Genomic DNA, 24,245 nt, shown 5'->3' with positions numbered 1-24,245 from the left:
CTCACACTTACCATACCAGATCATTTGACTCAGTGTCTCATGCCCCTTCCTCTATCAGATGCCCCAAACAAGAGTCTTAAGCCTTGGACGTAAATTTCACAGAACTCTACAAACCGCAGACAAGACAAAACAAAGCTAACGCCTGCAAATTGCACTCTCTTTAAAAAAAAACCTCATACTAACAACCTGTGTTCAAAAGGTTCACACACTACACCTCTCAGATAAAAAACTGCTTTGCTGCTCTCAAGTACATTGATGGAAACACACACACACACACACACACACACACACACACACACAAACTCACTTTGTATCACCAGGAAAACAAAAAAGTTTAAGGAAAATACAATTTAGAGCAAAGTAAGTGGCCTCTGTGGCCAGTATCCAGCCAACCACATCTGCAGGACCCAGACATTCCACATCTGCCTGGCCAGGGAGCGGACAGCCTGTGCAATGCGCACTTTACCTTCCACCGGCACTCCTTTGCTTCTAAGCTCTGTTCTTGCGCTGGGCTAAGCAGAGAACTCTTCTTCCCTTCAAACTCAGAAGAGGCTTTGCAGGTGCCAGACCCCAATCCCACAGATGGAGGCTCTGGCCTGCCTCGGTTACATTCCGGATTCGTTTCAGAAGCCAGGCTGAAGCAGAGTGCGGGTCTCAGGAGACCGCCCCGGAAACAAGAGCGAAGAGCGCGGCTCCTCTGCTTGCTGCACGCACTAGTTAAACACACCAGCAGCCTCGCGGGCCAGTCCATGTTTCCCAAACAAGAGGGGGGTAGAGAGTTTTTTCTTTCTTTTTTTTGTAATGCAGGTAGGGAAAGTACCATTTCTTTGCGGTCACTCACCATTGTTTGCAGCAAGGCACGGGCTGGGACAAACCAAGCTCTTGGGCTTTGTAAGCTTCCCTCCTGGGTTTGAGTTGACAGAACGGGGTCCTACTGAGCTCTGCCCCCTCCCCCTAAGCAGCCAGCAGCCTCCTCTCCCACGCCACTGCTTTGGGGGAATGTTTACTTAGGCAAAAGCTTGTAAAACCCGAGTCCAGCTTGTTCTGATTTTCATTCATTACTTTAGTGGTATTGTTCCGGGGAAATGTGGTTTAAAAGGACTTTGCATGGTAGGCAGCTGGCTTAGCAATGAAGTCACATGAGACACTCAGGTCCCTGGGTGCCAGCACACGCTCCACTCCTGAATCCAGTCTATTGCTGATGCACACCCCGGGAGGCAGCAGAGGACAAGCCAGCACCCACTGCCACCACACAGATCTGGACTGAGTGTTTGGCTTCTGGAGTTGGTCTGGCCTAGACCCAGCTGCTGGGGGCTGTGGAGGAGTGAACCAGCAGATGGGAAAATCTCCATCATCTGTTTCTCTTTCAAACAATGAAATAAAGCATTTTTATAAAAGGAATAGTATATTGGATGTAAAAACAATGGGTTTTGCTTATTAAGCATCCTGAGTTATATATATTTATAAACACATATAATATTAAATATATAAATATATATGTAAATATATATTGCAGAAAAACTTTATTGGCTACCTACTACGTTCTGTGCAGTGTACATACATGACCTCATTTTTCCACTCAACCATCCCTACAGAAATCTCAACACGTGCTTAGGCCAACAGGCAGTGCCCCCACTGCTCATTATGAGGCAGGACCAAGAGCCAGAGGCCTTTTGATGTGTCCCCAGTGTGCTCCATTGTCAGGATTCTAACAAGATTCAATAACCACTGTGGACATTTTTAACAAGACTGAGATAATGTAGGGAGCTTTTCAAGGAGATAATTTACCATAAAGATTGGCCAGTAAAGAAAAGACCTTTTTATATCTCTGTGGAATTCTTTAAGCTGGTTTGGAAGTGATCCCTGGCATTACTGGAGAAACACAGTTATTAAACAAAGCTGTGCTTCTAAAATAAATAAGCACTCACTCGGTTGAATATAGCAGGAACAGCAGAGGTGCTAACTGGCTTGCCGTGCATTCTTCTGGGCATCAGTGTGCCATCACCACACCCTCCTAGGGCTGGATTCTCAGAGTGGCATCCTTGGGTTCCGGGTTTCAGAGTCACCCAGTGCTGGGGTGCGGGGGCAGGGCAACACGCAGATTCCAAGATCTCGGCCTGGGCCCCTAAATCAGAATCTCTGGGGCAATGCCTAGGAATCCAGACTCCAGCTTTTTAATGTTTTTAGAAAAAAATGAATAATTCTTCATTCTTATTAAGGAAAGGACACTTGACTTGAGCTTTAGCCATAATTACCAACAGATGGGTACCATGTTACACAGGCGATCCACCCATTATGTAAAATGCTCAGGTGATTCTTGTAAACACTTTTATTGGGCTCAGAGTGATGGCTCAATTGGCTACTCCTCACCTTGCAAGTGCTGGGACTCCATAATGGTGCCAGTTCATGTCCCAGCTGCTCCACTTCCCATCTAGCTCCCTCCTTATGGCCTGGGAAAGCAGTGGAGCGTGGCCCAAATCCTTGGTACCCTGCACTCACATGGGAAACCTGGAAGAAGCTCTTTGCTCCTGATTTCAGATTGGCTCAGCTCCAGCCACTGTGGCCATTTAGGGAATGAACCAGCGGATGGAAGATCTTTCTGTTTCTCCTCCTTCCTGTAAATCTGCCTTTCCAATAAAATCAAAAGCACATTTTTATTTGCTGGGCTTTTATGTAAAAGGTACAGAGGCAGAGAGATAGAGGAAGATCTTCTATTTGTTGTTGCATTCTCCAAATACCCGCCAGTGCCAGGGTATGGTCAAGCTGAAAGCAGGAGTCCCCTGCTCCTCCTTTATCCAGGTCTCTCACGTGTGTAGCAGGGACTCCGATACTAGCGCCAACAGCTGCTGCTCCCCTGGGTATTATTCATAGTAAATTGGATCAGAAGTGGAGCAGCCAGGACCTCAATGAGGCACTCCAGATATGGGATACAGACATCCTAAACAGGATCTTTTTTTTTTTTTAAAGATTTATTTTTATTGGACAGTCAGAAATACAGAGAGGAAGATCTTCCCTCCGATGATTCACTCCCCTAGTGACCGCAATGGCTGAGCTGCACCAATCCAAAGCCAGGAGCCTGGAACCTCCTCCAGGTCTCCCACGTGGGTGCGGGAACCCACGGCTTTGGGCTATCCTGGACTGCTTTCCCAGGCCACAAGCAGGGAGCTGGATGGGAAGCCAAGCTCCGGGGATTAGAACTAGTACCCATATGGGATCCTTACAGGTTCAAGGCGAGGACTTTAGCCACTAGACCACTGCGCCAGGCCCCTAAACAGGATCATAACAGCTGACTGTAAACACACACAATCTGTAAAACTAAGTCATTGGACAAAGTTTCAGACCATGGACATGATGGCTAACTTGTAGGTCTAAACTAATTGACTATTGTGTATGACATCAGATAGTAAATAGGCAGGAGTCTGGCTCCTACATTCAAACAGGAAGTTGTAACCTCATTCAATATATCAAGCTTCTACAGAATCTGTTTTTACATTAGTGTATGAAAGAAATGAAGAAAAAAATAAATTTTGTGACCTCTCAGATGTCCGATGTCATCTTAGATGACTCACTTCTAATCTGATTTCAGCCTGGAAGAGGCAAAGATAGCAACCTCCATTTTACACCTGAGGGTGGATTGGCCCAAGAATGAGCAACAGGCTGAGAATTCTTCAGCGCCAAATGTGGCTACTGCAATCACATTGTATTGTGATTGTATTGGTTCATTCTCTTCACTTCCCCTTAACTCCTACCCGTCCTACTCTCTGGCCTCCTCTAGACTCACAATTCCAGATCCCATCTCCATCTCCAAGATGCTCACAGTCCTGCCCTCTTCCCCCCCACCCCCACAAAGTCACTGTGACTTTCATTTGCAAGACCTGATGTTTCCTCCCTGGCAAGGAATTACCAGGCCAGTTCATTTCCTCTGGTTGATGGTCCCTGTCCCTGTCCTTCATTCCTCCTGACTCCCTGGCAAACAACACGCAAGTCCATCTGGTGGAGTTGGCACCTCTTCCTACACAGGGAGTGAAGCCATGAGATCCAGGAAGCAAGCACACTCAGGTGTGAAACAAAGTTGATGGAGGGGGTACCGCCTGTTCCCACACTGAGGGGTACTGCCTGTTCCCACACTGAGGGGTACCAGGGCAGCACCACTCCCTGGCTTATGAGGCCAAAGGCTCCCATGTTCACCTGCAGCACTCATTATCATCTCCCACTCTTAAGAAGGCTGTACCCAGAACAGAAATGGTCCTGGTGACATCTGGATGGTGCCATTTTCCAGCATATTCTTCCAACTGAACTCTCATGCAGTGAGGCAAAAGGACGGAACAGAGCTGAGGTCACTTGAGACATCTTTGCATATGAATGGTCATGCACCAAGAAACTTGAGAGGACTGCTGGGGGCTTGGAGTAGCACAAAGTTCAACAGGGTCAGTGGCCAGGCTCCAGAAGCAGGTAGGTCTTTCCAGGCATCATGAGCCAGGGAGGTAGGTCCAAGTGGATAAACAGTAATCCCCTTCCAATGGATGAGCGGGTCAAGGTGAGACCACAAGTGTGAGGCCTAAAATCCAACTAAATTCATGCTCATCTGTTATGAAAAACGTTTTCTTAAATAATTTAAAACTGTACAAGGTGCTTTTTGATTTGGAATAGAAAACAACGTACTGGTAGAAGGCTAAAATGCAATAATAACAGTAAAATCAAATCATATTGAAATATCAAAGGAACAACCAAGGTAGAGAAAAATAAGTTCAATGGATCCAATTCTCTGAAGTTTAGTAACAGCGCAAAAACAAAACTTTTTTTTAAACTCAAGATAAATACAAATTCTTTTCAAACTGTCATTTCCGGGCAAGGAAGTCCTTCCATTTGTGCTGACAGGAAATGGGATGATTTTTTCCATAAATATCAAATCTTTATTGCTTGTGAACATAGCCTTCTGTTACCCTGGAAACTCATTTCCTCTGTTAAGAGAAAGTGGGTAACGCTGGGTGAGTGAGACAGAATCCCCTCTTGCTTATTGCTTCCATGTGCTTGTGTGTGACTGGGCCAATTCACAACCAAGGAGACAAAATATTGCCAGCTTATTTCTTCACAAATAAGATGTCACACCCAACATGTCGCAAGCCATACTCAGAATTTAAACTTGAGGTCACTTCCCAGACCGGGAAATGTTGCATTCATCAAATTACACCTTTCATGGTGGCTGCTGGTGGTCAACAAGAGAACCTGAGTCTCTGCACCCACAAAGGGGAAAAAAAGATCCAACAGAGAATCTTGCAAAAAGACATTGAGTGACTGGAGGGCAGGGGGCTGGTGCAGCAGTTAAACCTGCTTCCCATGTGTGAGTGATCTGGGTCCTGGCTCTCTTCCTGATTCTCACTTCCTGCTAACGCACAGCATAGCAGGCAGCAATGACAGACAGGTAAGGAGCTGGATTCCTCATGGCCAAGTTAGTGGGAGAGACCCGGATGGCGTTTTGGGTTTCTGGCTGACCTCTACCTCTCCTTGGCTGCTGCAGACACTTGAGGAGTGAACCAGTATGTGGGAGAGCTCTCTACCTTCCAAATAAATAAAAAACAAACATTCAAAAAAGACAAATACTGACTTGAATCCCTACTCTTATGCATTATCCATTGCTCTAACACCTAATAAGTCAAACTGTTAGACTGAAGTGACAAGAGGAGGGAGAAGGTGCTAACTTAACAGCTAACCATACCAGGAATTTGCATGTTTTATTTCCTCAAATCTCATAGTTCCATGAAATACTGATTTGTACTAACATTTTACAGAGAAGGAAACTGAGAATGGCAGGATCCCAATCCTCCATCACTTTCTGTTGTGGCCACTTGGGGAGTGAACTGGCAGATCCTTTACTCTGTATCTTCCTCTCCCTGTGTATCTGCCTTTGCAATAAAAATAGATAAATCTAAAAAGGGGAAAGAATTGTACATCTGTGGTCTTCATGACTGACTTCTATCATCCACCCTAGTGTTTCCAAGGTTCATCCTTGCTGTAGCAAGAGCCAGTACTTGATTCCTTTGCATGGCTGAACAGCAGTTCATTGGATGTATATACCACCCTTTGCTTAAGACGTTTAAGATGAAACCTCTTCTCTAGTTGATGGTATCTAGTGATACCATGAGATGATGAGAGTTAAGTGGTGCCTCTCTTACTCGTGCCTACACGTGGAGCCCCATGCCGAAGATGCCATCCTAACCAGAGACAAACTCCGCCATCCATGTCGGTCTCCAAGGTCTGATCCAGACACCCTGCTGGGTGACTGGAAGTACCCTGAGGTCTGACTCCAAAGAAAACCAACAGATCCTACATGCAAGGCCACAGGCTTTCCATGACACTGTTCACTGCAGTTAAGTGAACAATAAGCAAATGCCTATTTGTCCTGAAGATAGGCATAGCAGGGCCACTGATGACTCTTCCCATCAGGTTACGGTGGGAGAGAAATCGTTTGCTTTCTGCAATGATTACGCCGGGCAGATGGTAAATCTCATCTGTGTGCCTGTGCCCTGACCATCTGAAAGTCAAGAGACCTATTTTCTAATTCCGGTTTTGTCATTAATGAGCTCACTGTGTCCGGCACCCAGGAGCTTCATCCGTAAATGTCTTGACTATTCATAAGCCTGCTGTAAAAAAGAAATCATGAGAGCATTTACAAGTGATAAAAGCATTAAACAGTGTCAGTATCATCAGAAGTCACTCTCAGCACTTAAGACCATCTTGCCCAATACTACCACAATGCACTGATTCCCTTTCCTTCACTGATTTCCAAATATATTTGACTTCACCCTTAAGTGGAGCAAAGTCTGAATTTGTCTCGGCACATAAAGAATGGGAGGAAGGCAATAAATTCTCTGCCTGGATAGGGGTCATTGTTCTTGCTTGGCATGTGTATACACAGAACAGGAAAGCAGGGCATTGGCACTTTAGCCTGTCTTTTGCAAGTTACATCTCCAATGGTAAAAAATAGAGATTAAAGATCACATAGGTATCAAGAGTTAACCTAAATTTCTCAATTAAATAGGTTAGCCTAGAATAAGGACTCTCCCCCTTATCAGGGCCTGCCACTAAATATACCTACATCTAAAGAAAGGACAGGGACAATGTGTAAGGTAAAACTGTTTCCCAGGAACAGCATAAACTCTTGTCTGCTGGCTCTGTGAGAAAACATTTTTTTTTAAATAAAAAAGCCAAAACAAACAAAGTCACTTGTTTGTAATCCCCCAGAGAATTGAGGAGAAGGACTGGGCTGAATCCTGTTGCGATTCCATTTCCTGCACTCCAGGAGTGCAGCACGAGGGGTCCCAGTTAACAGACAAAGGCAGGACAGGTTCGTCCTGTAGCTAGGAATGGAAAAGCTCCATGAACAGTGGGGTGTTGAGCTGTCAGAGACCTCATCATTCACCCCTCCCCAGACAGCACAAGTGACACCATCAATTGCAAACCCTCAAGGCAGGTGCCACCAGTTCTGGAAAGACCAGGCACACCCAGGGGTTCTGTCTTCCTGGGTGTGGGGACATGAGGAAGACAGGAAAGAGGAAGGCTTATGATGTTAAGAAAAGCAGAGGCCATTTCCTTGTCGTGGTAGGATCCCAACCCATCTTCCATGTCTTGGAGGGAACATCAGAGAATGCTTCAGTGTGCAGCTGCCCAAGGTCAGGGACATGGGGCACGCCCTTTTCTTTTACCGTCAAGGTTTCTGAATTCTGCTGAGCGTCACCTGCTGCCTCCCAGGGTGTGTATTCACAGAAAGCACTTGAACTAGACACTGTAGCACAGGAAGTGGGCACCCTAAGTGGCATCTAAGCGGCTACACCAAATGTCTGCACCGATGTTCACGTTTTTTCTCTGTACTTTTTGCTTCCATGCAATATTTTTATTTGTGTTACTGCATTCAGGAAAGCAAGTTTGCAGGAGTATGGGATGTTTGGGAGAAGGATATTCACACCAAAGGCATGCTCCCATGCCTACAGGGCGTCAGTGCCTAACTCTCAAGTGTCTCATGGCTTCTTGTTGTGACAAAGCTTTGAAAGCGGAAGAGGAGTGGGCAGGGGTGGGCAGAGGTGGGCGGAGAGAGATGGATTTAGGGAAGTGCTCAGTAAAGGGGTGGAGGAAGACAGAAGGCTGTCTGCAGGCTGGAGAAGCTCATGTGAATTTGCTCATGGACTTTTTAGTCAAGAGGTCGGTTGTAAACATCTTTCAAGCTCTCTGGAATCCTTGCTAATTAGCAGAAGCATCCAAAGACATGCCATACAAAGCAAAATCTCTCTAAAAAGAGAATCTTGCTGCCACAAACAAAACTGAAATGATGATAAACGCAGCACATACTCTAATCTGGGAGTCATGTGCCAGTTAACAGAAAATATCTGTACACACACACAAACACCACTGCCACCAGCAGTTCTGATCCCTTAGATCATAGACAAGAGAATTCCAGAATGTTCACCACCTAAGTGACTTAGAAATCCAGCAGCATAAATCAGACAAATTTGTAATGTTTGTGCTTTAAGAAAGGAAAATGGAGGCTCAGAGTGGTTGAGTGGTTGAGTGGTTGACTCAGGGTTATCCAGTTGATAAGACCAAACCTGAGGCCAGTTCTTGACTCTCCATCACTTGGAGTCCTTCCATTTAGCCTCACAAGGCTCAGGCTGAACCTGCCCAGGCCTGCAGGCTAATATGGTACACAGGGTTTGAAAGTGTTAGAAAATAAGAGAGAGAAACCAGAGCAGGATGGAGACACTTGCAGTCCCCTCAGCCCCAGCCCCAATCCTAAGAGGCCATAGTACCACCAGAGGATATGCAAGAGTGAATGCCACATAGGGATGGAGCTTCTTTTCGCAAACATTTCAGGGACTTTTCCCTTTGCAGCCCTCCTAGGCCCTGGGCCATCCTGGATGAAACCGCACCCATAAAAGCCTTGGTAGGCCTCCCGGCCTCAATGAGTGCTAAACTGAAACCACCCTGGAGCTGCAGAGCTCACAGGAATGGTGTTGGAGTAGTTATCCAGGTTGACTGCACCAATTTTTAGGTTTGAGTGGGACCCCTCCTCTTTAAAAGATATATCCATTTCCAATCTCTGGCACCTGTGAATGTGAATTTACTTGTGAAGACCTGGAAGGGGTGATTAAACCAAAGATCATGAGATGAGAAGCTCACGCTGCATTATCTGGGTGGGCCGCCCCAGATCCAAGGACACATGTCCTTGCAAGAGGAAGGCACAGAGAGGCTGGGCACAGAGCAAACAGGACCCAGAAAAGGCACCCATGTTAAGACAGAGGCAGAGAGCAGAAGAGGGTGGCCACCAGCCAGAGAATGCCAGGAGCCACCAGACGCCAGGAGAAAACAGGAGGGATCCTCCTCCTGAGCTGTCCCAGACAGCACAGCCTGCTGAGATCCTGAGTTTGGATATATAGAATCCAGAACTGAGAGAGAATGACTCCTTGTTGTTTCCAGTCACTATCACCATAACAGAAACACAAAACTACACACTGACAATCTTTGTGGATCGGACAACAGCAATAGCAACTAAACACCCAAGGGAAGCAAGGACAACGGCAATGCTGTGGTTAGGACAGGGTTTGAGGGTGGCCCCAAGGGTTTATATCCCTTGGTCCCCAGTGTGACTGTGTTGGAAGGTGTGGAGTAAGAGGCCAGGTCAACAGGAAGTGACGGGGTCATTGGGAATGCTGTCCTCAGAAGGAGCGGATAAAGTTCTCGTGGGTCCCTGACTAGTTTTCTGGACAAGGTTGCGAAGAAAGAGACAGACCAGGCCCATGCTGGCCCCTTTGGCTTCCTGCTCATTTCCCTTCCCCTCACCATCTGATCTCTCCCTCTCACATGAACTCCCACCATGTGAGGCCATCTGCCACGGTACAACACAGCCATGCGGGACCCCACCGGAAGCCAAGTCAATCAGCCTGTCCAACTTGGAAGTCCAGCCCCCAAAGCTGCAAGCTAACTACACGTCTTTTCTTTACACATTATCCAGCCACAGGTGTTTTGTTGGGGCAATGGAAAGGAAACTGACACAAGGATACTTACAATGAGTCCACAATTATCATGTCTCACAGACAACCAGGTCAAAGAGGCAGGGAAGGGGAGACTGGGAGCGGTGCAGCCTGACTTTGCTCCCCACTGCCAGCCAAGCTGCACTGACTCACAGGCTGTCCCACGTCAGGGTAAATAACCCTGCACGCATGCTGTGTAGCTTCCCCACCCATCTGAGGACAGTGTGCCTGCTGGGCAGACCCTGGATTTAAAGTTCCTTGGTGCAAATTGCTCTCAAACTTCCCAACTCTGAAGGCATCATGTGGAAAGTCTCCAAGCCCTATGTTCACATGGCAACCTTCACTGAAACCCGAACCAACTGGTGACACTGTGCAAAGGAAACTGCTTGGGCCTCCAGGACAAAACCAGGACAGACATGCTTCTTCCCAATGGCCTATTCTTGGATGCAGCTCTATTTTACATGGTCCTTCATACAGCTGCAGAATCAGACCTGAGGGCCAGCAGTACACACATGTGCACACATACATGCCTTTCATCACCCCATGATATTTGGGGAATACACTTCCACATGTGGATTGTTTGGATCCAAGCCTCCTGCAAATACACTTATCTCAAAAAAGCGCCTTCCCCCGTCTCCTCCTGTGGCCAAGCACCTGGACAGCAGTTGCTCTGGGGTTTATCCTGCTGCTGATTTGACTCCTAGGCAGGAGATCCAACGTGCGAACCCCACAGGAAATGCTGTCAGGGCACCTTTCTTGGAGGAGCTGTAGTGCGACAAGGGACAGCTTCAGGAGATCATCTTCCCCAACAGCTTTCCTGGGCTGTGTTTCTCCCCAGGTCAAACCACCAGGCTTGAAGAGACCCTTGGCTGACCACGAAAGCACCAGTGGAAAGACTGTGGAAATGCCAGTGGAAAGTGTGAGAATGCCTTGCTCTGTGCACAGATGTGTGTGCATGCATGCATGGATGCACCCACAAATGTGTGCACTTGAGCATGCACCATGGGGGAAAGTGCACTTCTCAGGATTCACACCAACCAGAGCCACAACTCCCACCCCTCATTCTGTGCCCAGTTTTTCAGCACCAGCCTGTGTGGCCTCCTGCATGTACCCTTACCCCTACTGGAAAAGCAGCCAGTGAACAACCCAGTGATATTCTTAGTACACTGTCAGTGTTATGCAACCATCGCCTCTACCTAACTCCAAAATGCTTTCATCATCCTAACAGGAAACTATATCCATGAAGCCAACTTTTTATTTCTCCTTCCTCCAAGGCCATGACAGCCACTGACCTGCTTCTGGTCACTACAGATTTATCAGCCTCAGCTGTTTTATAGAAATGGAGTCACACAACACTGTGTCTTTGAAGGGTGACCTTTTCCACTGACTGTGATGGTATCAAGGTCCACCCACGCTACTGTGGGTACCATGGTTTCACTCAGGCTGTGAGGACACAGACCATTAGCTGGTATGGTTCCTTTTCTGGCAGTCAGGCTGTGAACACAGGCACACATATATATGTTTGTTTATACTTTTCCATCCATTCTCCACACAGTAACCGAACCCAATCACATGGTTCCCTAGATGCAGTCTCTTCCACCACCACCCACATTCGTAGGATAAACCCAGGCTCCTGAAGGTGACTCTCAAGTAGTGGTCCTCTTGTGTCATCATCTGTGCCTGACCTCTGCCTTGAGCCTTTGTAAGCGCAGCTCCCTCTTTCTAGCACTTTCTTCCTCTGGCTCAGAGGCAGTCACAAACTTCCTCATTTCCCAGATGCAATAGGCCCTAGTCCACAGCCCACACTGGGCCAGGATATGCTGGACCTCTGCTATGACATTCCAACAAAGACAAACCATGGTCCCAAAAACCATATGGTGATAAGAGCCTGGTTGCTTGGTTCTCTGACCTGCTGGAAGCTTGCACCAAGATAACATGAATCTAGTATCTCGGCGCCTGAGCGAGCAGTGTGACAAGGTGCATGGTCATGCTCCCAGCCCTGCTCGGCATACACTCTCCACCCTGGAATGTGGGAGGTATGGGGAGCAATCTGTACTTTTGTCATCGGGTTTGGTTAACACCCTAGTGGCCTGGGAGAAGCAGGGTGGTGACTCTATGAACGGGACTCCTGGTATTCCATGTGACAACCTGCACCCAGGAGGAGCCCAACTCAGCCCATAGGGCAGCCGCTGACAAAGCAGGAAACCCAGCTCCTGGCTCAGGGCGGTTACACCTGAACTTGACAGTTTAGTCTTGGCCACAGGGTACTCTGGGTCACACAGGATGTGGTTGCTGAAGGGTGGGGAAGTCTATAACTTCACCTTTCACCCACACTTCCTTTCTGAGTCTTTGCTCCCTGGACCTGAACTCAGTGAACACACGCATCAATGCATGTGGGTACACAGCTGCAGCCAAATGCACACACAAAAGGACCCTCACATCCGCTTTTCAAGCCTCTACTCATAAAAACGACTCACTAGAACCTTCCTTCTGCATAATTTCTCATGTAACCTTCCTGCTTTCCCCTTGAATTTCTTGGTGTCCCAGCTTCCACACAAGCCCTGGGAGAAAGCCAAGCACATTCTACAACATGTCAATCATTTGTACCACCCACCTTATGGGGAGGGAAAGATGGGAAGAGGCCCCCTTTTGTGCATCTCAAAAGATCTGGAGCAAACAACAGTGGTTTCCAGTAGAGCCCATGCCACTTACCTCTAGGACCTTCCCCGTGATGAACTGTTGACATGCCTCACACTTCACCCCAAAGAGCCCCTGGTAGTCCTTCTCGCAGTATGGGGCGCCATCCCTGCAAGATGGAAGCACCTTCAGTTCCTGAGAGGAGGTGGCCAGGGGCTGGGAGTACAGCCCTGTTCCCAGGGATGTGAAGTGAATGCATTTCCCAACATGCACTTGCCTGGGGCGTGGGCCAGACATGGTCAAGAACATAAAGCAAGGCTGCAGAGAAAGTGCTGTGTCCCCCAGGCCACACAGCTGTAACAGCAAGTTACTACATGGTTACCACTATGATCTCTCGGCTGTCTCCGGGACTAATAAGAAAATCCAGCATCACTCTCAGTCATTGGCTTACCCCACAGGGGGCCCAAATACCACCTTCTCCCCTTACACCGCTTCCTTCCCTGAGCGCCCAGACCTGACAGAGTCTCCATGGCCTCAAACACTATTTCCTAGGTCCCCAAGAGGCTGAAGGTCTCACGGTCCATGCCTACATTTATGAGAACACAGCAATGTGGCTATATACTGTGTGCCAGTATGTGAAAACGTTCAAAAGCTTCACTCTAGGCAGTCTTCTACTGCAGTCTTCAATGTTTGCTTAAAAGCTGGGTGGGGTGGGTATTTGTCTTAACGACGAAGGTGCCTGCATCCGGTATCAGAGCGTCTGGGTGGGAATCCCAGCTCCCTCTCCTGACTCCAGCTTCCTGCTAATGCAGCTCCTAAGAGTGAAACAGAGGACAGGATCACCCCTTCCATATCCTCTCTCTGCCCCAATTATATAACAAAGGCAAAGACCCAGTGGTGCGGTTGCTCAATGGCTACAACCTCACCTTGCAAGCATCAGGATCCCACAAGTATCAGTTTATATCCCAGCTCTTCTACTTCCCATCCAGCCCTTTCTTTATGGCTTCAGAAAGCAGTGGAGGACGGCACACAGCCTTGGGACCTGCACCCACTTGGGAGCTCTGGAAGAAGCTCTTGGCTCCTGGCTTCAGATTAGCTCAGTCCTAGCCATTGTGGTCATTTGGGGAGTGAACCAGCAGATGGAACACCTGTCTCTCTGTCTCCCCATACATTTGAACTTTCTTTCCAATAAAACTAAATAAAATTCTTTTTTTTTTTTTAAAAAGGAGGGGGCAGGCCTGGCACGATAGCGTAGTAGTTAAAGTCCTTGCCTTGCATGTGCCAGATTCCCATATGGGTACCGGTTCTAATCCCAGTGGCTCTGCTTCCCATGCAGCTCTCTGCTTGTGGCCTGGGAAAGCAGTCAAGGATGGCCCAAAGCTTTGGGACCCTGCACCTGTGCAGGAGACCCTGAAGAGCTCCTGGCTGCTGGCTTCAGATTGGCTCAGCTCCAGCCATTGCAGTCACTTGGGGAGTGAATCATCAGAGGGAAGATCTTCCTCTCTGTCTTTCCTCCTCTTTGTATATCTGAATTTCCAATAAAACTAAATAAAAAAGGGAGGGGGCTAAAGAAACCTAATCATTTCTATCTTCTATTGGGGACATGCCTCACTGCTACTCAAGAGTCTTTTCTTCTTTTTAAGTTATTTGATTTATTTGAAAAGCAGAGTGAAAGAGAGAGGGAGAGACAGAAAAAGACCTTCCATCTGCTGACCTACTCCTCAAATGGCTATGATAGCCAGGGTTGGACCATGTGAAAGCCAAGAACCTGAACTTCATTTAGGTCTCCCACAGGAATGGTAGTGGCCCAAGCACTTGGGATCATTTTTCACTTTTTGTTTTCTTCCAGATGCATAAGTGAGGATCTGAAATAGAAGTGGAGAAGCTGGGACTGGAATGGCACCAGCATGGTTGTCTGTAACATTGTTTGAAGTGATGGCAGCTTAACCCTCCAAGCCAGGTGGCTGTCTCCCTGAAACTTCTTCATTCTAATGCAGCTGCTGTGGCTGCTATCCCAGCCCCAGGAAATATCAGGGTCACTGTCTTACTATGTGTTTAACTGGGGGAAGGAGTGGGGAGGTAGGTTATCTTAAATAATTCGGGAAGCCTTTTAAAGCCTGAATGGATGTATAATGGGAAATTCTGCCTGATTGCCCTGGTGCCTTCACTGGCCTCTGGGTCAGTTGGCTCCAGCTGATGTCCAGAGCAGTTCTCTGAGCAGAATGAGAGCATGCTAGACAGGCTGCTTGCTGCCCTGGTCTTTACTGGCTCTGCACTCAGCTTTGTGGATTTTTGCATGAAGGGAAGACAGGACCTATGAGGAAGAGAAAGGCTGACCAGCTCTACACAGGAAGAGGGGCAGAATAGCAAAAGGGAAATAACTAAACACTCCACTGGCTACAGCAGGAGTGTTAGTTCAGCTATTCTATCAGGCTACCTTTAAAACATATCATTAAGTTTGCAGGAGCTGAATTACAGCACAAAGAGAAGCATACAATTCTTGCTTAAAATTTTATAGCAAAAAAAAGTGAGTGTGCACTGTGTGGTGCCAATGCAGGTTAGCAACTGCGAAGGGGTGGGACCTGATTTCCAGAGAGCAGAACCCAACCCAGCCTAGAGCCCCACACATCCCAGCTTACTTGCTGATGTATTCCCCAGTGAGGACCTTCCCACAGGACTTGCATTTAAAGCATCCCAAGTGCCACTGCTGGTCCAGCGCCAGCAGCGCCTGCCCATTCTTGATGTCTCTTCCACAGCCAGCACAGTCTGCAAAAGAGAGTAAGCAGTCAGTGGCCAGCACCATTTCATTCCGCTTTGCTAGCCAAGTCTCCCAGCCTCATCATTACCCAGCATGGAACCTGCATGAACTGAATCCCAGGGGATGGATACGGGGGTCTGACCAGCCTCCACCCTCCCTAGGGGTTATGTAAATACCCTCTGAATTGCAGCTTCTTGGCTGTGACTTTCCAAAGGGCTTCTGTCAGTCAAGGGCACCTGTGAGCATCTACACCCCTGCTGATGGGTGCTGGGCACCCCTGTAGATATGAGTACTGGGGAATACCACTACACACCTCATCTGTAGGTGGGACCCTCCTCCTCCATCAGCCCACACCAGTCTCTTGATTTGTGATGACTAAACGACTCTTAATTTGTTAACTTTAAACTGCCCATGGCAGGCTCCTAAAGAAGCAGGAGGAGGAGGGAGTGTTTCTTCCTAGTATAGTGTGAGCCCAGGAAGTGAACCATGGGGCCTGAACCTTGCTCAGCTGGTGTGGGTTAGCCAATGGGCCATGTCCATCACTCCCTCTTCCTAAGGCTCAGATGCGGGCAGACACATCAGCAGCACACTTCCCAAGGCCTTGAGGATCCAGTAAAAGCTTTTTTTTCCCCTTAGCATGCTGGCTGGCATAGGAAGTGGCTTTATAAATATTTGCTATTATTATCACTACCATGGTTATTCTGATGAGTATTTCAAAGAACCCAGAAGAATGTAAATTAGGGCAATCTTTCAGGAAACACCTACAAACATTCAAAAATCAAGGGAATGTGAAAGCAAGCCTTGCTGGCAGACTGGCTGTAATGTGCCCAGTGGATCACACGAACACTTCACAGAACCAACCCCAGTCCAATGCAAGCCCCTCAGTGGTCGTGTTAGGAACAAAACAGAAGGCAAAGACCTTGGCACACAAATGAGAACTCCCTGCCCCTACTCCTGTCCTGTGTGTGACTGCTACTGCTTCACAGCTTGGATTCTCTCCCCTTCTAGAAAAATTGAGGTACCCAAATACCTATTTGCTCCTTTATCTCATCAATACCCACTCCCAAATTTCTCCCACTCCCTAAAATAACCCAGCACAAGCCCAAATCCTACACATGCACCTTCTCCAAGCTCCATCCAGAAAACCCCAACCCACTTCAGTTCCTGTGGCTGTCTTGTCAAAGCTAGTTCAGCAAACTATAGAGGTGTGCCTGGTAAATGCCACCTGCAGGTGTCAACATACCTTTAAACCCAGAAATGGCATGCCTGTGGCCTCACTCTACCAATGTGCTTTCCGAAGAGTGTGTATGTGTGTGTGTGGCATTTTTACAATGACTGAAAATAGCTGGCAGGAACATCCACGAGGGAGCCAACTCCATCACCATGTCGTCAGCAATAAAGAGCTACTACGGCTGTTCAAGGAGGTAGATTCACACGCTCACGTGGAAACACGCCAAAACAGGAAGAAAAGCCAACAGGAGAATGTGTGGAACATAAGCTCATTTACAGAAAAGCACTCAAGCAAAGGTCATGAGTGTATTCTCTTTGCACAACAGAATATTTCTAGGTAAAACCATAAGAGTCTCAAGAAATTTCCTCTTTGGAGGACTTCCTTTGGTGCTTCGTATCTTCTGTGTCGCTCCAGTGACCTCAACCACGACATCATCCAGAAAGCTTCGGGTTTATGTGTATCCCAATACATCACATAAAGGTATCTTAACCAGATACCTTTCCCAGGAGGCTCACAACCGACAGTTCACTTGAAAGATAAAAAATGAAAGGCCATGATATTGGCTTAAACACTAAGCACTTTAAAAAGTTAATTCTTTTGTCTTGTTTTGAAGTAGACTATTTTTAGGGCAGGTTTGGGCCACAGCAACACTGAGATTTCCTGTATACTCCTTCCGCCAACACAAGCATCGTCTCTACGCTTGTCCACACCGCCCCCCTGAGCGGCACGTCCATTGGAGCTGATGGTTTGCACTCTCCAGTCCTCATCACCCAGGGACTACAGCTCACGTCGGGCAGTCTTGGACACGAGCAGCCCATGAGTTCAGATGGATTTCTAATGGCGTTTACTCTTCGTCATAGGATCACACAGAATCACTTCACTGCTCGAGTCCTCAATGCTGTGCCTAGCTCTCATCCCTTCCTCTAACCTCCAGCAACCCAGCTTACTGTTTTCAGAGTTTGACTTTACCAGAGTAAAATAATCAATTTTCAAGCTGAATTGCAGATTTCTCTTATTAGATAATTCCCACTAGGTGGCAGCAAAGATTTAAATAAGCAAAAAAAAAAAAAAAATTGGGCAAAGTTTTTTTTTTTTGTCCTTAAAGCAGCAAAAAAGACTACAGAAGTGGCTTTTCGACTCTTGTCAGTTCTACACATGAAGACTGTTGGTCTCAAAGAGGTTGACAGAACAGGCTGAGATCTCCCAATGTACCAGCTCTAGGGTCCAGAGACCCGATCCGTTGTGGGAATGTCCGAGTGTTGACTTTGGTGTCGGGAAAACCCCAGCAGTGCCCTGTTCCTGCAGCCACAGCCTCTCATGTGGAAAATGCTGAAATGAAACCCTCTTCCTAGCTGTGCTAGGGGAAAACGGGGCAGTGTACAGTAAGCTGCTCAGAAAAACACAGGGGTGGGTACATGTGAGCCGGTTCATCTGGTTCTCCCCTTTTGTGGTCAGGGCAGAACTGGGACCAAAAAGCAGGTCTTTGGACTCTGCCCTCTTTACAAGCACCTTCGTGCCCAGACATTCCAGAGCTGTGCAGGAAGCTAAGACATACTGAGAATCAATAGACCACTGTGAACACTCTACACTGTGTGTGCTTGTGCCAGCAATCAGGAATCATGCAAGGTGCCATTGAGTCTTGATGATCATCCTTGTCAAAGTACCTTCAGTCCCGAAATCCTGACCTATTTGTACCATCTGAACCCTCCATGTCCCCGCCTAGTTCTCCTTAGGGCCCAGGTGATCTGTAAGCAACATGGGTATCTTATGGAGAAACATTTACTGGAAGGTGAATGTTTTAAGCCAACCAGCTGGTAAAGTTGGGCTGGAAGCAGAGGCTAAGGTCAAGCCTGTTTCATCTCAAACTGTAAGGCACAAATCAAGCAAATCAACAAAGTCTGCCTGCAGGAAATCACCCTCAGTCTACATTAGCTGTTCCCAGAGGCTGCTCCTGCTGTCTGGACAAAGCTAGTGTCTTCAGAGCTGGGGAAAGCGGGAAAGATGCATGCTGGATTGGCTACTCCTTTCCTGCTCTCTCTCCAGCTGAGCTCTTTCATAGGAACAAATCGTCCTACTAGCACTCTTCATGTTTTTCAGCTGTTGAGAAAATTGTTTCCACATCACTGAAACAGCTGCTGATAAATATAGAAAGCTGGTGATTGGCACTGGAATTACTGTCAAAGTCAGAAATAGGTGTATGTGGTGCAGTACCAAGGAAATAAAAACTCACCAGCAACTTGCTGATGCTCTAATGGGGCAAAATAATGACCAAATATGAGAAAAGAGACAAATAACCCAGCCTGACTCTTGGCATCAAGGCCAGAGAACAGGGATTTGCATACCAAGCTCTATGTTAAACCAATGTTCAGATACACACCTGATCCCATAGTTGTATTATTTTATGCAAAGATAATAAACATCCCTAATGGAGATCCTGCCTGTCTCTCTAATATTGCTATGCATTTCTATGTTTGGCATAGAGTCACAGGTGCCTGGGCTCTACACGTGTTAAAGTGGAGGACAAGAACAAGGACTTCATACAGTGTTATTGTTCCGAAGCTAAGAGGGATGTCAGCTGCTGGCAGTCCTTAAGTGAGACATTCAGAAGTCTGCATTCTCCTTGACAATTTCTTCTGCCTGCTTAAAAATTCCCTTTGGGAAAAGGGTGTGCCAAAATGGTGACTTAGTTTGTGGAGATGTCTATTCAAACAAGAAAACGGAGGCCAGGGAGCCACAGAAAGGAATACTCAGGGCAGATGTATGGTACAGTTAGGATGCTATTTGGGATACTTCTTATCTCAGAGTGCCAAAGTTCAAGTCTCAGGTCTGCTCCTGACTCCAGTTTCCTGCTGATGCACATGCTGGCAGGCAGTGGTGATGACTCAAGCAGTGAGCTCTCTGCCACCCAGGTGGGAGACCCAGATTGAGTGCCTGGCTCCTTGCTTTGGCCTGGCCCAACCCATGCCACTACAAGCATCTGGAATATCTGTGTACTTCTTAGGGTTTTTTTTTTGCTTATAAAATAAATACGTAAAAGTTAAACAAGATTTTAATGATCTCCTTTCAAAAAGAAAAAGACAACTACATGTTGGCTAAATTTCCCTTTATCCTCACCTTCCCAGGCCTGTATGCTCCAGCCATGCTGGAGTTCATGATGCTAACTGTCCCACCCAAGCTCAAGGCTTAAAGAAACTTAGCTAAAGATAGTAGAGTCAACTTGGTGACTATCAACACCCCATTGCCTACCTATTTCTGAAATCAGAAATCCAAAACTAGGCAGACCAGTTAGTAGGGACTGCTTACACTGCACGGGTGTGATAAGGGATCAGATCCCTCAGTGAAGGTGGGAGGAAACCCCTACCTATTTGTTCAAGAAATGGGGAAGCTAAGGCTTAGAGTGCTGTGGGATCTAATAGAAGCTTTGACATTAGAATTCTTGGGATACATTAACTTGAATGTCCTGGAGCTTGGAAGGACTCATGAACCAGAAATCTGTACCTGCTGAATTAGGAAGGCAGGGGACTAGCTGGAGCCCCCTTGGAGGGCCAGTGAAGAAGGCAGAGGTAGAGTGGTGTGGACCCACACTGAGGCTCACTGCAGGTACACCTGTATCCTCTGCATGGTTCTCATGTCCAGGCATCTTGAATGATCCTGCCTGAGAGAGTGTCTGCTTAGGCTCAGGGACTTTGTTAGTAAGAGACCACAATGGGAAGTCAGGGAGTAGGACCTGAAGTTGGGGAACATTGGGTTGCAATAGGTCAGCCTAAAATGGTACACTTTGCCAAAGAACTCAAATACATCCCCTCCCATTGTGCCTCCAGCCAGTATTGGTGGAAAGGGAAGCTTGACAATGCAGAGCTGTGACACCTTGGCCCTGTGTACCCTTGTACTCTGCCCAGGACCCACAGGAGTCCTGAAGGACAGGACACGAAGAAGGCAGGGACTGTTTCCTGATTTTCTCATGGCAGGCCTTCAGTGTGGGAAATGATGTGAGGGCAGTGTTTTCAACTAAGCTGGGCTTTGAGGACCCAAGCATTACCAGAACTCTGTGGGACTGGTACAGGATACTGATCAGGGTTGGAGAGCGAGTTGTGGCAGAGGATAATAAATGCAGCAGAAGGGAAATTGCCTTGCCCAGAATCTCTTTTTACAACAAGGATTGGAAAAGCAGTATTTGTCATAAAAAATATTCCTTAAGTTCATCCACATGAATGAAAAACTGAATTAGTTTATATTTAGGGTTTTTAAAATAGAAAGTAAAATAATATGTTAGAGACTCAATAAAATATTCTTCCAAAAGGATTATAACTAGAATACTTTATCCCTGGCCAGGATTCAAGCTAGAGAGACTCACAAAAGACACACACACACACACACACACACACACACACAGAGTTCCAGGATTTGGCTAATTTGAGGTCCTGAATTTAATACATCTTATCATAATTTTTCTTATAGGATATGTATTTCCCAATATTATATGATTAAATGATGAAGGCACGATGTAAGAGGGCAACTGTTCAAGCTAAAGGAAGGAGAATAAAGGAACACAGGGAAAAGGGACTTGAATGTGGAACACATACTACCATGTAAACAAACTGCTATCCAACAAGCCTCCAGCACATGCCATAGCAGTCCCTGACCCGAGGATTCTTCTCTGAGAGTCACTTGAAGACAGGCAAGACACTTACATAACATACAAGCTATATATATATAAATATATGTTATATAAGTGCAAGATATATACTTAGTAAGACTTAGGTATTTGAAACCCTTCCTTAGCTAAACAGGACTCATCATTAGCAGTGGTAAAAACATTGGTCTAGCAAGTAGATCCTGCTGAGGGTTGACCTTCTCCATCCAGGCTGCTTGGTGTTGCCAGGTCCCAAATTAGACACCCAGGAGTTGACAAATATCGACTGGTCACAGTCCATGGTTTTTATTTGAACCAAGCCACTGAAATGCATCCACAATTTTCTTTTTCAGCATGCTGTGGCAAATACTTTAGGCATGGTGAAGTTAGCATGAGGAAGGAGAAAGAATGAAACATGGTGTGAAAATAAACATTTGTTAGCCTAAGCACTTTTCAAGAGTTAGTTTTCTTTAAGATTTTACTTTGTTTTTATTTAAAAGAAAAATTTTACACAGGGAGAAGGAGAGATACCCAGAAAGATTTTCCATTGGCTGGTTCACTCCTTCAGTGGCTGTAATGGCCAGAGTTGAGCCAATCTGCAGCCATGAACCAGGAGTTTCATCTGAGTGTCCCGTGTAGCGTATAGGCCCAAGGACTCGAGTCATCCTCAGCTGCTTTCCCAGGCCATAAGAATAGAGCAGGATTGGGAAGTGGAGCAGTCACTATACAGGCAGAAGATTACCTGCTGCCACACAGGTCCCAAGACTTATTTTTTAAAAGTGCATTTGAGCTTCTGAAATTTGGTGCTGCCATCACCTACCTGGAAGAGCAATGTGTGTTCAGAAGCCATATGCTGCATCTGGGAAGTTGGATTCCACGTTGGTTCCATATATTCCCAGTCTGTAGAAAACGGACTTCAGTGAAGTAATTTATACCTCAGAGCTATGACATGATTCTGAAGAGTGTATGTGGTCCCCGAGTAGGGAATTGTGCACTAAGACCCCCAATGCACCCACGACACTGCTGTGCCCAGTTGCTCCCCCTGCCATCTTGATGGCCAGTGTTCCTGCTGATCTGCTATTAGAAGTGAAGCCTTGGGCCCAGCACAGTGGTGCAAGTGGTTAAGGTCCTCGCCTTGCACTCCTGGAATCCCATATGAGCGCCGGTTCTAATCCCGGCAGCCCCGCTTCCCTTCCAGCTCCCTGCCAGGAAAGCAATCGAGGATGGCCCAAAGCTTTGGGACCCTGCACCCGCGTGGGAGACCCGGAAGAGTCTCCTGGCTTCGGATCGGCATAGCATCGGCCGTTGCGTTCACTTGGGGAGTGAATCATCGGACGGAAGATCTTCCTCTCTGTCTCTCCTCTCTGTATATCCGTCTTTCCAGTAAAAAAAATAATAAAAATAAATCTTAAAAAAAAAAAAAAGAAGTGAAGCCTCCTGTTGTCCTTGAAAACAGCACAGAACAACCAACAGCTTCTCATGGGCCCTAACAGCAGCAGGACGTGTTGTTCAATTAATCATGTAAGTTGAAGGCAGGTCGTGCAGAAGTCCGTTCCCTAAGTCTTCTGTGATCTAAGATGCAGTCATTCTTGCCTCTCTAATCTTTCCTCCGTATTGTGTACACTTACAGAGGTCCATTGCTTTAGCTAAAATTTTCATCAACAAAGACTATTTGCAGTTTTCCAACTTGCAACTCTCATTTCCAAACCAGTACCCACAGAGTTCTGTATGCAAGCAGGAATCCCATGGCCCACAATGATAGGCCTGATTGTCATCACCAAAGAAACAAAAGAAAGTCTGGGGGTCTTGATGACACCCCGACTCGTGTCCCTGAGTCACTGGATCTGCGAGTCTGAGATTCTGGGTGAATTACATTGGGAGCATGACACCATGTGGCTCACACACTGCGACTGGGACTGGACTCTGGAACTGGGCTGAGGAGTCTGTGAAGAGCTGAATTTCCTATAACCTGTTTGTGGAATGGGATGAATGACGTGGATGCCCGAGACCCAATTAAGTCCATCGGGTATCTGAGATCACGCACTGATCGAGTGGAATGTGTACTTTGGAAAGAATATAGAAAACTGTTTAGGAGATCAGAAATGTAATAGCTGCTTAAAGATAGTGCATTCATAATCTTGCAGAGATTTTTTTTTTAAGATTGAGTGGTTCATTTATTTGGAAGGCAGAGTGACAGAAAAAGAGAAAAAGGGAGAGAGGAAGAGACGGAAACAATTGGTAAGGGAGATGGAGAGACATATCTTCCATCCACTGGCTCCCTAACTAACTGACCACAGTAGTCAAGTCTGGTCCAGGCTGGAGCCAGGATATAAGAACTCCATCCTGCTTTTGCACATAGGTGGCAGGGGAACCAAGAACTTTGGCTATCATTGGCTGCCACCCCAGCATGTTAGCAGGAAGCTGGGTCAGAGGCAGAACAATGAAAACCTGAACTGGCGCTCTGACATGAGTGGTTAACCCCCTGGGCCATATCGCTGGCCTCCTATAGGAAAATTTCGAGTACAGCCTTTCTTCCATATATCTGAAGAGTTAACACTCCTGCATTTCTGGGGGAAAGAAATAGACATTCTCCAATAGGATGTTAAACATATTGTTATAAAACATTGATACTATTTTGTTAATCACTTCAATTTTTAGGCTTAAGGTCATGTGCAGAAGACAATGTGTGTGTGTGGTGAGTCTGCACTAACTAAAAGGAGTTCCATGTAAGCAATAAACCAATGTTTTAACAACTACATGCACACCTTCAAAATCCCCAGCTAAAGATTTCTAAGGACCAAATAGTGGATAAAAGGCCCAGAAGATCAGTTTCCTGGCCCTTTCTTGATTGATCACATGTGGTCACTCAGCAATGTTTCTGATGATGCAAACATTACAGGGATTGGCTTACAATCAGAAGCACCTGTATTGCAAGAGAAAGATGGAGAGCTATGGAAACAAAGC

The 24,245-nt window shown here is 46.7% G+C and overlaps 1 protein-coding gene across 10 annotated transcripts in view; it reads right to left on the bottom strand.

Annotated features, from left to right (window-relative positions):
• Positions 1 to 24,245, bottom strand: part of ABLIM1 (actin binding LIM protein 1) — a 187,725-nt gene that overhangs the window by 78,906 nt on the left and 84,574 nt on the right. For all 10 annotated transcript variants that reach the window (XM_040992053.1, XM_040992054.1, XM_040992055.1 and 7 more), the window contains 2 exons: positions 15,299 to 15,425; positions 12,735 to 12,828 (listed from right to left, as the gene is read on the bottom strand). In XM_040992053.1, coding sequence (XP_040847987.1) covers positions 12,735 to 12,828; positions 15,299 to 15,425 — 221 coding nt within the window. The remainder of the gene's footprint in view (positions 1 to 12,734; positions 12,829 to 15,298; positions 15,426 to 24,245) is intronic.

Source organism: Ochotona curzoniae, unplaced genomic scaffold (assembly GCF_017591425.1).
Source record: "Ochotona curzoniae isolate NIBS_2020 unplaced genomic scaffold, NIBS_Ocur_1.0 contig_66, whole genome shotgun sequence".
NCBI lineage: Eukaryota > Metazoa > Chordata > Mammalia > Lagomorpha > Ochotonidae > Ochotona > Ochotona curzoniae.
The sequence above is the reverse complement of the archived record's forward strand: the minus strand, read 5'-3'. Positions and strand labels throughout refer to the sequence as shown.